Source organism: Melopsittacus undulatus, chromosome Z (assembly GCF_012275295.1).
Source record: "Melopsittacus undulatus isolate bMelUnd1 chromosome Z, bMelUnd1.mat.Z, whole genome shotgun sequence".
NCBI lineage: Eukaryota > Metazoa > Chordata > Aves > Psittaciformes > Psittaculidae > Melopsittacus > Melopsittacus undulatus.
The window spans coordinates 81,271,562-81,287,198 of record NC_047557.1 but is presented as its reverse complement, the minus strand read 5'-3'; the positions used below and the strand labels follow the sequence as shown (position 1 = coordinate 81,287,198).

Sequence of the window (15,637 nt, the reverse complement as noted above, 5' to 3'; positions counted from 1 at the left end):
GTGGCCACCAAGTTGCTCCACTGTCACTACCCTGCCAAGATGTACCCAGTGGAGCAAATATTTATAATAAATACATACATATAATAACAAAGACTCATTGCCACAAGTTTCTCTTTGAATTTTTCCTGATTCTTCAGCCCAAGGACACATCTTGCAAGCCCAGAGCATGGTGTGATTTAAAGGCCCTTTTGCCATGGGCTCGTGTTTCTCCAGGCTTGGTGCAAACTGTGCCTGATCACTGCATCCTGCTTTGGGAATGTCATAGTGGGGCCAAGTCTTGACTCATGGATGAGGTTACCCTTACCCATAGGAAAGTCTGTTTTTCCTTACAGCATGCTCTCTGCACCTCCAGGCACTGCAGGCACTCCAAAATTAGGTGGTTGGAGTGGAGGGTTTAAGGAGAAGATCTAGATACTTTTATCAACTTCCAAATATGCTGGTGGCTGCTGCAAGTTGAGGCAGATGAAAACCAATGTCTACAGTGCCCACAGGGTGAGGATGCAAACCCTCAGTGGCAAGTGTCATGGACTGATCCTTAGCCTAAAGCCTCATCAGTGTTTCACGCTCACGACTAGAAAACAGGCAGGGCTGTTATTTTCTAGAATATTGAATGTAGGCAGGGGACAGGGAAAACCCATCCCACATATCTTAAATACCATGGGATGATGCAGTGGTGGAAAGGGAAGCTGAAGCAGAATCAGATTTTTGGGGACAGAAATCTTGTGGGTGGCGCTTGGCTATTTATAGACATAAACCTCTCAAGTTACACCTTTGGAGCATGTAACACCGACGACCGTGATGGCCAAGTTGTCTTCTGAAAGGAAAAATGGACCTGCACCACATGTAATGCAAAGGTAGTAAGCTCATGGATAGAAAGTCCCAGCCTGTATTTCAGAGACTCTTTCACCATTTCCCTTACCAAGCAGCCTTTCCCAATCATTCACACTGGAGGGTTGCAAAGATTATTTCCTCCATTTGTTTCAAACACTGCTGCAAATCAAAACCACACAGGTCCCCAGCCAGAATGTTACACGTGAAGAACACAGTGCTCAAGGAGAAAAAGCAATTCTTGCCATGGCACACTGCTAATCTGGAAGTTTTTGACCTGCAGAAAGAGCTGTGTTGACAAAATGCAGAAGGTGTTACAAGATGCTATTGCCAATGAGAGGTGAAAATGTTGAGAAGCCCCATGCATGGGGCTGACAAAGCACACGGCTCCACACTGGCTCTTGCACAGGGATGTGTATTTTAATAAAAATAATTCTGTCAATATACAGCAGACTGTCAGTTTCTTTACCATAATTCCAGTATATTTTCATAGGCTTTTTCCCAGTTAAACCTCCCTCTTCCCCTTATTGAAGTTTTCATGCAAAGCGTCGGATAACTTAATTCACAAATACTATGCTTAAACTGAACTAATGTGCATAATTTGTGTAATGTCCACATAGGATGAATCAAAGAGAAGACTCCCCCTCTTGCCTCTGTAGGCGATGAGGGGATCTGCTCCATCACAGCCCAATGGTGGCCGCTCATCCAGGGCTGGTTGGAAACCTGCAAAGACCCCATGCCCCATGGCCCAGCTCAGCATTTCATACCTGAGTTTTGAGCAACCAGCAGAAGAGAGGTTAACTGCATTATGGGTAGGTCTTGGGGCTTGAACATGATGGTGCTGGCAGCCTCTTCCTGCCTGCCCCAGCTGGAGAGCTGTGAGGAATGTGCACAGGTAGGACCAAGAGTCAATCCCCATCGAAAACATGTGCAGAGTCCTTGGTCCAGAAGTCACCACACATGTATGTTTTGAAGTTTTTTTTTACAATCCTGATTATCCCCAGAGTGGCTGCTTTTCCTTTCTCCACTTTTGAGCCTGTGAGGAGCGCAGCCTGTAAAACCACTCTGTGCTCCCACCTGGAGGAAGAATGCAGCTGAAGCCCTCCAAGGCAAAGCTGTCAGAGCACATGCTTGGGCCCGAGCGGAGTGTCTGCCTGGCCAGAGGAAGATCAACAAGGAGCAGAGGTCTGCATGGTCTCCAGGAATGTTTCCACAGTGATGTGAGTGTAAACCCCACAGAGGATTTTGCTTCCTGTGAGCACAAGATAGTTAAGCCTCCCTCTTGGAAGCAAAGCAGGTGGCAGGATGTGCTCCTCAAGCCAGGATGAACCGTTGGCTTGCCGGGCTCTGAGCACTGGTGTGGGATGCAGGGAGAAGGGCAAACACACTACATTCACTCATCCATCCCCTGCCACCTCTTGTTGCAGGGCAGGATGGTGGAGAGGAGCTAGTGCTTCCTCTGGAGGAGGCCACCGAGCTCTCAACCACTCCCCTTTCCTCCCCACATCTGCTCTAACATACACACACACACAACCCACCAACACTACCTCCAGCTCTCTGACTCACAGAGCAGACAGGACATGACTCACAGACAAATTTTGCTTCTGTCTGGGAGCTGCTGGACTGGAGTTCTCTCCGTCACTCAGTTTTTCGAGGGCAGAAGGGTCCTAGCAGCACACAGCATATCTCCCATCATGGCCCCTGAACCCTTGTGAAATAACATCTAGGGATGGACAAGTACCGCTGGAGCCCCACACCAGCTCTCAACAAGAGACCTACTCCACTCTGGATGCACAACTCATGCTGCTCTAATACTGGCAGGGTTTGAAGGAAGCTATTCCTTCTGGGTGGACCAGGACCACCTTTTCAGTGAACATGTTCCTTCTCTCATGCTGACCAGCTCCATGGGACTGAAGTGTGATGGACCTCTCTGCCTGCTGCCCCACGGGGCAGTTGAACTCTGCACACTGCTTCTTCATGGAAAGCACTTCCCAATACCAAACAACAGCAGCATCACAGCAATCCAACAAGGTTTGCTTTGCTGAAGAAGGAGACAGTTCATCATCCCTGATTCCTAAGGAGGAAAATGATAAATTCAATGCCCAGAGCTAGTTACAACAGCTCTGGTTGTTCCAGTTGTTCAAGGAAGGCTCAAGAACAAAGCTATTTAAAGAATGGTAAAGACACCTTGATAAGAGTTAAAAATAAGGACACAGCTCAAGGGCAGATTGAGATGTCACTGAAAAACCAGAAGGAACAAGGAAGCAAATGGCAAAATGCCTGGTATACACAGCTAAAAGGAACAATGGCCAAAGGGGCCCATTCTCCACACCAGTCACAGCTACATCTCCCAGTGTTCACATCAGCTGGGGAGCAGCACAGTCACCACCCCAAGGATGCTGAAAATACAGAGGACTTGGGGGTGTTGCTTGATGAGAAAATGAACATGAGCCGGCTTCAGTGTGTGCTTGCAGCCCAGAAAGCCAACTGCATCTGGAGCTGCATCAAAAGAAGCATGACCAACAGGTTGAATGAGGTGATCCTGCCCCTCTACTCTGCTCTCGTGAGACCTCACTTGGAGTATTGTGTTCAGTTCTGGTGTCCTCAACATAAAAAGAACATGGAACTGTTAGAACAAGTTCAGAGGAGGCCACAAGGATGATCAGGGGTTGGAGCACCTCCTGTATGAAGACAGGCTGAGAAAGTTGGGGCTGGAGAACAGAAGCTGCATCAAGACCTCATAGCAGCCTTCCAGTATCTGAAGGGGGCCTTTTAAGGATGCTGGGGAGGGACTCTTCATTAGGGACTGTAGTGATAGGACAAGGGGTAACAGGTTCAAACTTAAGCAGGGAAAGTTTAAACTGGATATAAGGAAGAAGTTTTTTTACTGTGAGTGTGCTGAGGTGCTGGAATGGGTTGCCCAAGGAAGTTGTGAATGCTCCATCGCTGGCAGTGTTCAAGGCCAGGCTGGAGTCTTGGGCGACTTGGTTTAGTGCAAGGTGTCCCTGCCTATGGCAGGGGGGTGGCACTAGATGATCTTAAGGTCCTTTCCAACCCTAACTATTCTATGATTCTATATGACTGGTAACCACACACCTTCTGCAGTGTCCCACGGCAAAGAGATGCAGTTCTGGTACACGTGGGGGGCTGCAAGGAAGGGAGCGCAGCCACTGGACAACCTCTCCAAAACAGCTGGACATCACATATTTGGGGTTTACTTTGGAGGTCCCTCTCCATGCTGCTGGCCACACAGAAAGGCTCAATTCCTAATCAACTCCAAAAGAACAGCAGAAGTGCTACACGCAGCTGAGCCGCAGGATAACGGTCCCTGTACTGTGACAAAAAGGCATGATCACACACAGATCTGCCATTCAGGCCAGTGCAGCAGAAAGAAGCCCAGGAAGAGCAGTTGGAGTGCCATGTCCATGCTCAACGAAGATGCTGTAGGCACGAGCTGCAGCTTTGACCCTGGTCTCAAAGTAGCTTCTGCAGCACCAAACAGCACAGATACCACCTCTGGTAGTTACACAGATGAGAGAATACTGGGATTGTGTCAGGCAAAGGAGCAAGAAAGGAGACCTAAGAGCAGTAAGAAGCTTTCCCCAAACAAGCTGGCTCTGAGAGTACACCTAAGGTTGGATGGGAAACAGATTGCTGCCCTGCCTGCTCATGGGAGAGCCTGACTGAGAGTTCACTCAACCCTGCCAGTCTTGTATCAGCTTTTGTTAAATACCTGCTAGGATAGGATCATGGAGCCACAAGAGGAGTCATTCAGAACAAGATGGTTCTAAAAGAAACAAGAAGAACAAGATTTGGCTCCCTTGGTACAGGAGAAATGGCCCTAGAATGCATCCAGCAGAGGCCACTAAGACGGTCAGAACTGGAATACAAGGTATATGGGGTGGATACACCTCCCAGAAGCATTTTTTTTCCCAGCTACTCCAATGCATCCACCTCCTGAATCAATTACCCTGAAGTTCTCCCATATTACTGTTGATATGACTGCACTCACTGCTTATGGGGACAGCATGAATCCTTGTCTGTGAGGAGAAAAGCCTGGTGATGTAATTCAGCTCCATGAAGCTCTCTACACAGAACCCCCAAAGAACACTTTAACCAAAGCTCCAAGTCTGGAGTTCCCAAAACGTTGTTTTCAAAGGGCCACTTAACAAGGCAGGGCATTAGGCTCAAAATCAAAGCCCATGAAGTGCAGGGCTGCAGCTCAACACCCTTAAAAGCAGGTTTTCACTAAGTCCCTCTGAAACATTATCCTTCTGAGAGGCCCTTGCTGCAATGCCTCATTGGAGGAAGATGGATAGAGTGGCTGGTGTCCAGAGTATGTAGAATCATAGAACTAACTAGGCTAGAAAAGACCTTTAAGATCAAGTCAGTTATCCCAGGACTGACAAGTCCACCACACATAGCTGGAGTGTGCTTGCCACTGTGTAGGCTACAGCTATTTGGTGCTGACTCTGGACTGATTAGTGGAGAGCAGAGACCCCCTTAATGCGCAGACACAAGAGCTAGAATAGATTTAGTTGTTTATAGCTGCAGCATTTCATGTCCTGGGAAGTATGCAATAGCTATAAAGCCTCACTTGGGACTGCATGATGAGAGATATGAGCAGTGTCTGCTTGTGGTTTGGAAAAACCTTTTTCTAGAGTCTGAAGTCCAGCCCAGTAGAGAGCAACGTAGGCGTCAACATTATAATGTATCCCTGCCCCTAGCAGGGTGGTTGGAACTAGATGATCCTTAGGGTCTCTTCCAATCCAAAGCAGTCTGTGATTCATTATATGATAAAACAGGGCCACAGCTGAGACCTTGTCCTCCTCACCTGGAAATGGGAAGCCAGCAGTTTCTATGAGGGGCTACTCAATCATTTGCATGGCTTTACTGAAGGGCTCTTCAGAGAAGTCACATTGTGAGGCATTGCCCAGATGAAGCTGAGTCTTAGCTGGGGTGTTCTCAGGCCAGATTGGATGGGCCATGAGCAACCTGGCCTAGTGGAAGGTGTCCCTGCCCATGGCAGGAGGGTTGGAATTGGATGATATTCCACTAGACCAGGTTGCTCAAGGCCTCATTCAACCCTGTCTTATTATTCTATGATTCTAAGACCTGTTTCTGAGCAAAGAACAAAGCATGTGGACTAACAAATCCCAGATCACTCTAAAAATAATATTTTTAACTGCACATAGCTTCTGGTTAGATGCACAACCACAACTAAAGTTAAAAACCTCAATTCAGTTATGTTCTGTTTTTTCTTTTTTTTTTTTAACTACTACAAGAATTCAAACCAAGTCTCAGCTGATATGAACCATCAAGGAGCAGCCAGAGACATTCAAAGACCAAAAGGCTTTGAAAAATAGTCTGGGAAAGCCAAGTCAGATATACTGCCTAGAAATCCATGGTAGGCTGAAACCCACACCTACACCCTACACACCACAAACACACACATCCTGACATGGAGTCATGGCTGCACTAGTCAGAATCTGAGCACAGCAATGAGAAACCACTAGTGAAACCAGAAGAACATTTGAAATAAAAAAAAAAATGAACAAGTAACAGGTGATAGGTATGTCACAGCAGAAAAGCCTTTGCACACCTCAAAAAACAGAATCAGGACAGCAGGTACAAGAGCAGGCAAGAGAAACTGGAAGCAACAATGGGTGTTGATTACAGCAGTGAGGCTGGTCAGGATGGGTCAAGCAGAAAAGGAAGAAGTCAAGCTGCCATTACTGCTTTGACTGAAAGAAGTGGAAGGCATCACTGCTCTTCCTGTAGATCTTTCTCTGTAGCTCTTTCCCTGAAGATCGTCTACAGGGATCTGCTGCCATTATCAGTGCTGCACATCATTAGTGGCAGTGAGGAACACTGACAATTAGTCACCAGTAGGAGTGTGACCCCTCAACACTAACCCTGACACAAGAGCAAGATGGTTTCTACCACAGTGATGCTCTCCATGAGAAGCCAGAGAGACCATCTCATCACACTAGAATTTCTTGGCACCAGAGTAACACTGTATCTAGGAGCATCTCTTGGGGGTTTTATAGTGAAAAGAAAAACAATGCCAAATAAAATGTTCTAGGATAGTCTGTACAGCTTTGCTGAGAGACAGAGGCATTAATATGACACATGACAGAGACGGCTTAAAGAAACCACCAAAAGAAGGAAAAAAAATCTCAGAAAGAGATAAGGATTGTGTTGTTACAAAGATGAGAGAGAGGCCTGACTGCAGCTAGACAGCAGCAAGCTGAATGGGGACCAACAACAGAGGAAGTTGCCAAATGCGAAAGGCAAAGCCAGGTACTATGGTATTTCCAGCCTACGTACCCACAGTCAGCCCCTCAGCATGCCTTAAGTCTGGGTCTAAGAAATGGAGAGCCTGCAGAAGAATCTCCCACCAGGACAAGTTCACATGGTAACTTAGGTTCAGCACAGGCACACAAGGGCTTCAGAAAGGAGTTAAGTTTTTCTGTAGCTGCAGCCAGGAACGGACTGCAGGCTGGGTAACAGCCCTCACTGGGACAACCAGCAGAGTTGAAAATCAGTAAGTGGAGCTTCCAGCCACATGAGCTGTTCCCAGACACCTCAAATTAAGTTAAATTCTGCATAGTGCAGTTCCCTGCTCCTGTGTGTCTAGAAGAAAATCTGTAGTACACAGAACTCCGCCGTTTTTTGCAGCTGAATTGATCTTATAAAAAACTCTCCTTCATCTCTAAACCTCATGTTGCCTGTTTTCTTAGGCCATCATTGCTCAAGCACTGCCTTTACACATCATATACCTTCACTAAAAGGTATTCCGTATGCACTAAATATGCATTCCCAACCACCTCCAACACCATCTGCATATTCACTGCCACAGCTGCCTTCTGCAGTGTAGGGGACACCTGGTCCCTGCTCTACCTTGGTTTCAGACCTCATGTTCCAACTGCAAACCAAGCCTGTAAATGCAGAAAATCCTTAATTAAAATCCTGCACAGAGGTCACATAGCACCATCTCTTCTTCAGCAGCACACAAGCTCTCTGGCTGTGAAGCCCTGGCACTGGCTAACCTCCATTTTCAGGGCAAACTTCAGTACAATCTCTTAATCTTTCATTGACCTTTCAAAAAACATTAATAAACAGCAGTAAAATACATGTTGGGTCTCAGCACCAATGGGCCCTCCTCAGAGCTACTGACCTAAAACTCATTTGGTGCAGAACTACACTTCCTCCTGTGCAGCCAGACCGAACCTGAAGTCTCACAAGGATACTACCAGTGAATGCAAAGCATATGGTCGTGCTACACACCCTCACCACTTAAAAGTACATGCTCAGAAACATAGGCAGATGATTTGAATGCCAGAAGCTCAGTAGCACTTGAGTCCCTGGGCTTGATACATACTGCAGAGGGACGCATTAATCCACCTTACTTGGAGGTTACTCACACACAGATCCTTGCTTTGGTCTGAAACTAGAATAATATTCTTAGCACTCCATAAAGAAATGCTTCTGCTTCCTTCTGAATGGCTCAGACCTTATAAAGTTGGTACTGATCTAAACCACAGCCTGATCTCAGCCATGTGCCACCTGCAAGGGTGAGCACAGGTCAGCTTACTGTTCCCAAGACACTTCCAAATTTAAAAGTACTCATTTAGATCAGTGTTACCTGGGAGAAGCAGTATTATTATTACTGAATTTTAGTGCCAGAACTGCCCTATATGGAGAAAAATAGGGGGTTGTGATTTAACACCAAAACTGACAGCCCAACTGGCAGCATCCATGGATGTTCCCTGGAGGCCAATGACCTGCTTCTACCAACAAAATGGTAGATAACTTAATATTCAACAATCTTGTCCTTCTTATTGCTGAGAGAGCTTGATTTACCCATTTCTCAGGACTGTAAGATGCTGCTACAGTTCAGCCACTAACAGAGGCAATGTCAAGTCCTCTAATCTTTCCACTCACAAAGACAAGGATTTGAGAGCCTTGTGCTCTTAAGAGAGGCATGCATCACAAAGGACCAAGCTACTCCACTTTTTATCATTAGTGCATGACAGGACATACGTCACTAGATCTCCCGAAGGGTTGTATGATGTGTATGGCTGGGACTGAGTCTGTGGGCAATAAATACATCAATGACTTTGTGGAGGTGTAAGAGACCTTTTTAATAAACAGGATTCAAGCAAAATAGAAAATTCCCTCTGAGCTGCCACTGTGAGAAGAGTTCAGATAACTAGCACACAAGATGATGCTGTATGTGCATGATGGAGGAAGAAAGGAAGAAAAGAACAAGTTGGCAGCAACTTGATGAGCTTCCTCAGTAAATCAGCAGACATCAGCCCGGGAAAACTCTCCAGATACAATATTGGTGGATCCATGAGAAACAGCTCAAATCAGAAGAGAAATCCCTACATTGGAAGGTGCTACATTAGAAAAAACAGCAAAATATTGAGTGCCACTAGAGCCACAGCAATGGCACAGAGACAGATAAGATCCCCCAGCCGCTCCTGGGATTGGGAATAGCCACACAGTGAGGGACTCACTCAAATAGTTCACAGGCAGTGTGCATGTGTGTGCTAGAGGGGTGTTGGTGGCAGGGAGGTCAGGCTATTGAACAAGGTGGTGGTGTAGAGTGGCAGCAACAGTAGGTGAAGGGCAGCACTCAACGATGTCAGCTCCATCTTGCTCTGGTGGCTAGTGCAAATAGTCGTCTACTCTGGCAAAGGAGCAGGAACCCAAGCCCACGCGAGCCATAAGCCGCAAACATTCCGAGGCCTGGCCCAGGGCAAGCATCAGTGGGGGCTGCTTTGGCACGTTCTGAGATTCTGTGGGCAAAAAACAGAAATCTGTTTAGAAGAGGTGTCCAGCTGCGTGCTGGCTGCCTGTGCTCAGTCCCACTCAGTCCCACCCAGGCATCAAGCCCAGCACTCCTGGCAGAAAGTGCTGGTTCTGGAAGGAAGCTATTCCTGAGCACCAGTGGCTCTGCACCACTGCTCCTCTGCACACCCCACCACCCATGATATGTCCCACATGGAGCCACAGCTCACCACAGCCTTTGAGAAAGTGCTACTGTGGTGGCCAGGGCAAAAAAAAGGCAATGGAGCTCTTGCTGCAAAACTCCCAAAACACGAGAAATCAAAGTGTGGAAGAATAAGGAAAATCAGGAGAAACTGGGACCAAATGAGAGGCAACCTCTCCATCTTTCCCACTTATGCAAGTGTACACAGCAGTCCAAGCACCAGACAAACTCACTCACTGGTCACTGCTTTTTTCCAACATCATGTTTGCTATGTATACAAGAAGGAATCCTCACCTGACCTAGACAAGGTGTCTTCTGAGGGCTAGATCATTACCACAGCCCCGATTTTGACACTGGACTGCAGGCAGCCAGGCCCTTTGGGCTATAAGAAGTATAGCGCATGATGGAAACACACAGAGGCAATGCCTGAAGGGAATACAAACTCTGTCCACATGTAACTCTGCACGTTCTGCCTGAGCTCAAAGCTGGATATAAGTGCTGCTTTACATCCTGCACTATGGAAACCTGCTTCACTTATGAGATAGTGCAACACGGCAACTGCATTCTCTACCAGAAAGTAGGATGATGGTAGGACAAGCCTCTGCCAACCCAGACAGCATGGAAAAGAGCTCTGGTAATGCCAGCAAAATGATTCAGGTGAGTTCAGAGCAAGAAGGAGAGGTAGGAAATGTATAAAAAAGATCTTGGCTTCTTTAATAAGCAGGGGAGGAAAATCCTAAGGAACATCCTTGGAAGCAGCATTGAGGAAGACCCAAGAAAAGGAGTGAAAAGCAGACTACATCAGAAGGATTCGTTCTCTGTAAGCTTTCCTTTCTGCATCACTGCCCTCTCAGTTCTGAGCAACAGGACGAGAGGCAAAAGATAAGTACAAGTATTTCTGAGCTTTTCCTGACACTCACAGGCTTTCCTGACACAGGACAGCCCTTGAGACATATGTCCAGCAGGTGACACTCACATAGGAACCAGGCCTTACCCAGTATAGCACTATTAAGAGCAGCACACACAGGTTCCCTCTGGATTGGGTCCAGCTGTTGACCAACAGGGCAGTTCCAAGGATCTGAGTAAGCTAACAAGCTAAATGCATCCTGTATGAGAGAACAAAAAGGCACAGTAAGGTCATTCACGGCTGCAAAGACACGGGAAAACCTGGTCCATCAGCTGGGGCACCTCCTGCCCTCACCAAGGTGATAGGTGCGTGTCTCCTGAAAAGAAAGGGCCTTTTTCTTCTTGCCAGCAAGGGACAACACTGGGCTATCGAGACAGAGGATTAAAAAGGGCGTCCCCTCCTCATGGCAGGGGAGCCAGCACAAGAAGGCAGGTAGTCACCTGGAGAGAAGAGCATGCATATAGTTGCCCCAGAAAGGCAGACAGGAACTGTGTTTATTCTGTCCTGTGCTGAAAATTTTGTCTAGATAATCTGCACTCACCAAGCTTTCACCTCTGATCTCCATGCAGGCCCCCTCTTCCTCACCAAGAGCGGAAGTGAGGGATACCCACAGCTCTGCAAAGGAGCCCACAAACCTAGTGCTGGCCCACAGAACGGCTGCAAAGCAGCATGAGGCCCAGGCTTACCTGAAGCATCTTTTTGTGCACTGTGTTCTTTCCATATTCCCTGCAAAGCTGCTCACTCAAAATCTGAAGCTCACGTCCAAACTGAATCATTCGTTCTGTAGCAGCATGGTTCCCTCCACACAGCTGCCTCTGGGGGCAGCTGTCTTCTAGAGAAAAGGCAGAGGAGAATTAACAATTATCCTTCACTCCCCACTATTGCCCACTCTGTGACATGACACCCATAAACTCCTTTCCCTTCTGGAGCAGGTAGCTGCTCTCCACTCTGAGTTTATCTCACTCAAAGCTTTCTGTGATACTTGAACTGCAAGAGCCAGTGGTATTTTTTTATAGTACTTTTGAGGTACAGGGAAAACTTAAGCTCAGTTTGTTTAATGCCTGAGGACTAGCTACATATCAAGTCTTCTGATAAAATCATGGGAGCTTGCAGCTCCAGCCATGTTTCCTCTTCGTGTGTGTAGGATAGCACACACAACCTGGAAACTCCTGGTCTAACCAATCCCAGACTCCAAAAACTTTCAGTCAGAGATGCTAACACCACCAACTTCCCAGAACGGGTTGCCCACAAGACCCATTCTACCTGGAAAAATTCCCAATTTCATCCTCTCCCTCCCAACCCAAAGCTGAACTTTGTGACTGGGCATCAGCCACCTTTCCACAGCTCAGTTCCTCAGCTGGCAGAAGTGCCAGGACTGCTCTAAGCTGGTTTAATGACCAGTGCTGAACAACCCTTTGACTCCTACTGCTTTCCCAGCTCCAAATCACCAGCACTGGAGAGAGACTATGAAAAAACAGACCTAATTTAGTTCCAGGACAGATTCATCTTCCCTGTGAAACAGGCATCTTGAAAACTTCATTCACTGTAGTGGGTATGTGTTTTTTTTCCCCCAGTCCAATTACAATTCAACTCTCAATACCAACTCTTTCTATTTCCCTTTACCATTCCTGCTTCTGAGGCCCTACCCATGCTGGATTCATCTGTTTGCAGGATCTCTTCATGTTTGTAGGTGCCATTCATTATTCTGGTAGACGAATTTTCCAGGACTCCATTAGGGTAATGCTCAGCCTCCATTTCCATCTCACTGTCACTGAGGTGAAAGAAACAAAGAAAAGTCAGAGGTAGGTCCGTGCACACCTCACAAAGTCCAGCAAGGGCAAGGGCAAGTTCCTGCATTTGGGTCAGAGCAATCCCAAACACAAATACAGTCTGGATGGAGCATCTCTGAGGAGAAGGACCTGGAGGTGTGGGTGACAAGAAGCTCCCCACGATCCAGCTTCAGTGTGCACTTGAGCCGAGATCTCCTCACATGCACTGGGTTGCATTCCCAGATCATGAGCAGCAGGTCAAGGGAGTGGACTCTCTCCTTCTGCTATGCTCTCGGGAGAACCCCCCTGCAGTCCTGTGTCCAGCTCTGAGGCAACAATACAAAAAGGGATCTGAAGCTGTTGGAGTGAGTTCAAAGGAGGCCATGGAGATGCTGCAAGGGCTGGAGCAGCTCTGCTCTGGAGACAGGCTGAGGGAGCTGGGCTTATTCAGCCGAGGAAAGAAAAGGCTCCAGGGAGACCTTTCAGCAGCTCCCAGTGCCTAAAGGGGCTGCCAACATACCTGGAGAGGGGCTTTTGACATGGACCTGTAGGGACAGGACAACAGGGAATAGCTTTAAACTGACAGAGGAAGACTGAGATGAGATCTTAGGAGGAAGTTCTTCCCTGTGAGGGAGGTGAGGCCCTGGCACAGGTTGCCCAGAGAAACTGTGGCTGCCCCATCCCTGGCAGTGTTCAAGACCAGGTTGGACGAGGCTAGGAGCAACCTGGTCTAATGGAAGGTGCTTCTGCCTGTGGAAGGAGTGGGAACTGGATGAGCTTTAAGGTGCCTTCCCACATAAACCAGTCTTATTCTATGAGCCTCCAAGCCTAAGCCAGACCAGGGGAACTGGAACAGGCTTGTTTCTGCTAGGAACAGTAGTGATCTTGTAGATAATTCTGCTGCTCAGAAGAGCAGGACAGATGCCTTTCTGGCTCCTCCTGAAGCCTACACCTACACCCCACACACCACAAACACACTTACACATCCTCACAAATTAGACTCAGAAAGAGCCCTCTCCCACCATCTCACCCTTCTCAGGCATCTACAAGGAAGAAAAAAATACCTGGTTTCTTGATTACTCGTGCTACTGTGCTGCTGAGATTTGGTAGAATCTGTAGAATTGGACTCAGAGTAGTTCACAGATGACGGGGAGGAGGAAGAGGAAGATGAAGATGATGAACTCAGTGTTGGGTATTTACTGTGACTCTGTTTGCTTTTCATGGACACAACTCCATTGCTACAGGTTGGACTATCTGCTCCTGTAAGTCAAGAGGAAGGAAAAATGAGACCAGAATGACAGTATCGCTATACTGTGAAGCCAGCAATTTATCAAGAGAGCAGACTCCAAAGGAAGAAAGCAAAATAAGACTTCAGAGCTTCAATTATGGTTTATTGTTCTTAAATTCAGTGGGTCTTAGAGAAAACACAGATGTATACAGAAGGAATTCCATTGCTCACCAGCAACATCTGAGCTGAAGGAAGTTCTAAAACCAGGCTGTAAATAAAAGATGAGCAGAAACAGCTCACATAGGTATAGAAATTATTTTTGAAATATGAAGCATGGATAGTCTGTAAAGAAGTTTACAAACTCTCTTCTCACAAAACCAAGTATTTCTCACAAACCCCCTATCCAGAAAAGCTAAACACAGGTGAAAACTGGACAACAAGGAGAACTTTTGGCAGTAATAACTTGGCAGGCTTTCCACAACCTATCTTAAATGGTATATTTGTTTCACGCAACACTCAGCACGTAAGAACAAACCTCTTAAAAATCACGAGCTTCTGGAGAACAGACAACACTGAAAGGAGAGTCAGGCTTGAAATCTCAACTGTTCCCCCTGCAACAGTGTCTAACAAGCTGTGGAACTCACTGACACAAGACAAAAACCCTTAGTCATTACTGCAAGTTTTATACGGATTTAGATAGGACTGGCTAACCTTACAGGGGCTATTTAATGTCAAGACAACTATGAATCACTAGTGTCTCAAATAATAACTTGGAAAAACATCATTATAGTTTTTCTATCTTCAGATATTCTTCCCTAGGCAAACCACTACTGACCACAAGATCTTGGCTAGATGATGGAACCTGGCATGGCTATTCTTCCAGAAATGGTGATACATCCAAATTCATCAGCTAATCACACAGTAACAGCTAGGGAATTTATTTATGTTTTTATCATGACAACACAGAGATTCAAACAAGGAGCAATTCTGTGCATTTTAATGACAAAGATGCAGCAGACTGTGCATAACAATTCTGCTTAACCTTTGAAAATACACACTCATGAAATGATCACTATTTTCAACGCACAAGGTCTGACACAGAGAACTGTGAAGGTGATGTCCCATGGATGGAGACACATACATATGAGTGCTGCCTTCTGCTGCAGATGCAAGCATTTTCTGGCTGAAAACAGGTATTAACAAGAGCTTTTATGGACTGATAGGATGATTCTGACTACCTAGTCGGAGAAACATACCTAGGGTTCCTCACAACACAACACAGGAAAACAAAGATGCTGGTTTAGGAAGGTGAGTGACAGCTTGGAGGCATTCAAGTACTTGTCTTCCTTTCCCTTCAGTGTTTGCCTGTGCACAGCAGTCAGAATACTGAAACAAAATACACTTATATGGCTGTGAGCAGCTCAAGGCTCAGTGAAGCAGTTCTGAGTGTTTTCAGGGGCTCTGCAGGTCATACTCCCTGGTCCACTCCATCTTCAAAGCCTTAGTCAGTAATTACCTAAGGAACATATCTTGGGTGTCCTGGTTTATCCTGCTCTTTCCACTTCAAACCATGAAGTTTAATTTCCCTAACTGCAAAGACTTGATGCTCCAGAGATCAGCTTTGAAGGAACAGAACTGTTCCCTTCTCACATGCTTAGAACTTGCAGAGCAAAGTCCATGGGGCAGGGAGACCCTCTCATGCAAGGCAACTCCCCTAACCTTTCACTCAGTTGGCCAGAACTGAGCAGCATCTTCTGCTCAGTTCTTACTGAAAAGCAGTTCTTTTGGAAACCCCAAGGTCCAGAAGCAGGCCTTGTTTTTCACACCTCCTCACACAGCTCTGTCAGTGAAACAGAGTCACTAGTGGCTGCATGAGAAGGCTACCTTCAAAAGCTTCTTTATTG

At 46.6% G+C, this 15,637-nt stretch overlaps 1 protein-coding gene across 3 annotated transcripts in view; it reads right to left on the bottom strand.

Moving 5' to 3' along the window:
* Window positions 1–8,954: 8,954 nt before the first annotated feature.
* RANBP10 (RAN binding protein 10) overlaps window positions 8,955–15,637 on the bottom strand; it is a 66,394-nt gene continuing 59,711 nt past the window's right edge. Inside the window, exons 10-14 of one of the 3 annotated variants that reach the window (XM_005152309.3) lie at window positions 13,570–13,765; window positions 12,383–12,507; window positions 11,423–11,568; window positions 10,824–10,935; window positions 8,955–9,635 (exon numbers count right to left, since the gene is read on the bottom strand). In XM_005152309.3, the coding sequence (XP_005152366.1) occupies window positions 9,505–9,635; window positions 10,824–10,935; window positions 11,423–11,568; window positions 12,383–12,507; window positions 13,570–13,765 (710 nt within the window). In that variant the 3' untranslated portion in view covers window positions 8,955–9,504. The remainder of the gene's footprint in view (window positions 9,636–10,823; window positions 10,936–11,422; window positions 11,569–12,382; window positions 12,508–13,569; window positions 13,766–15,637) is intronic. The other 2 variants (XM_031051929.2, XM_031051930.2) reach the window with 2 other exon arrangements.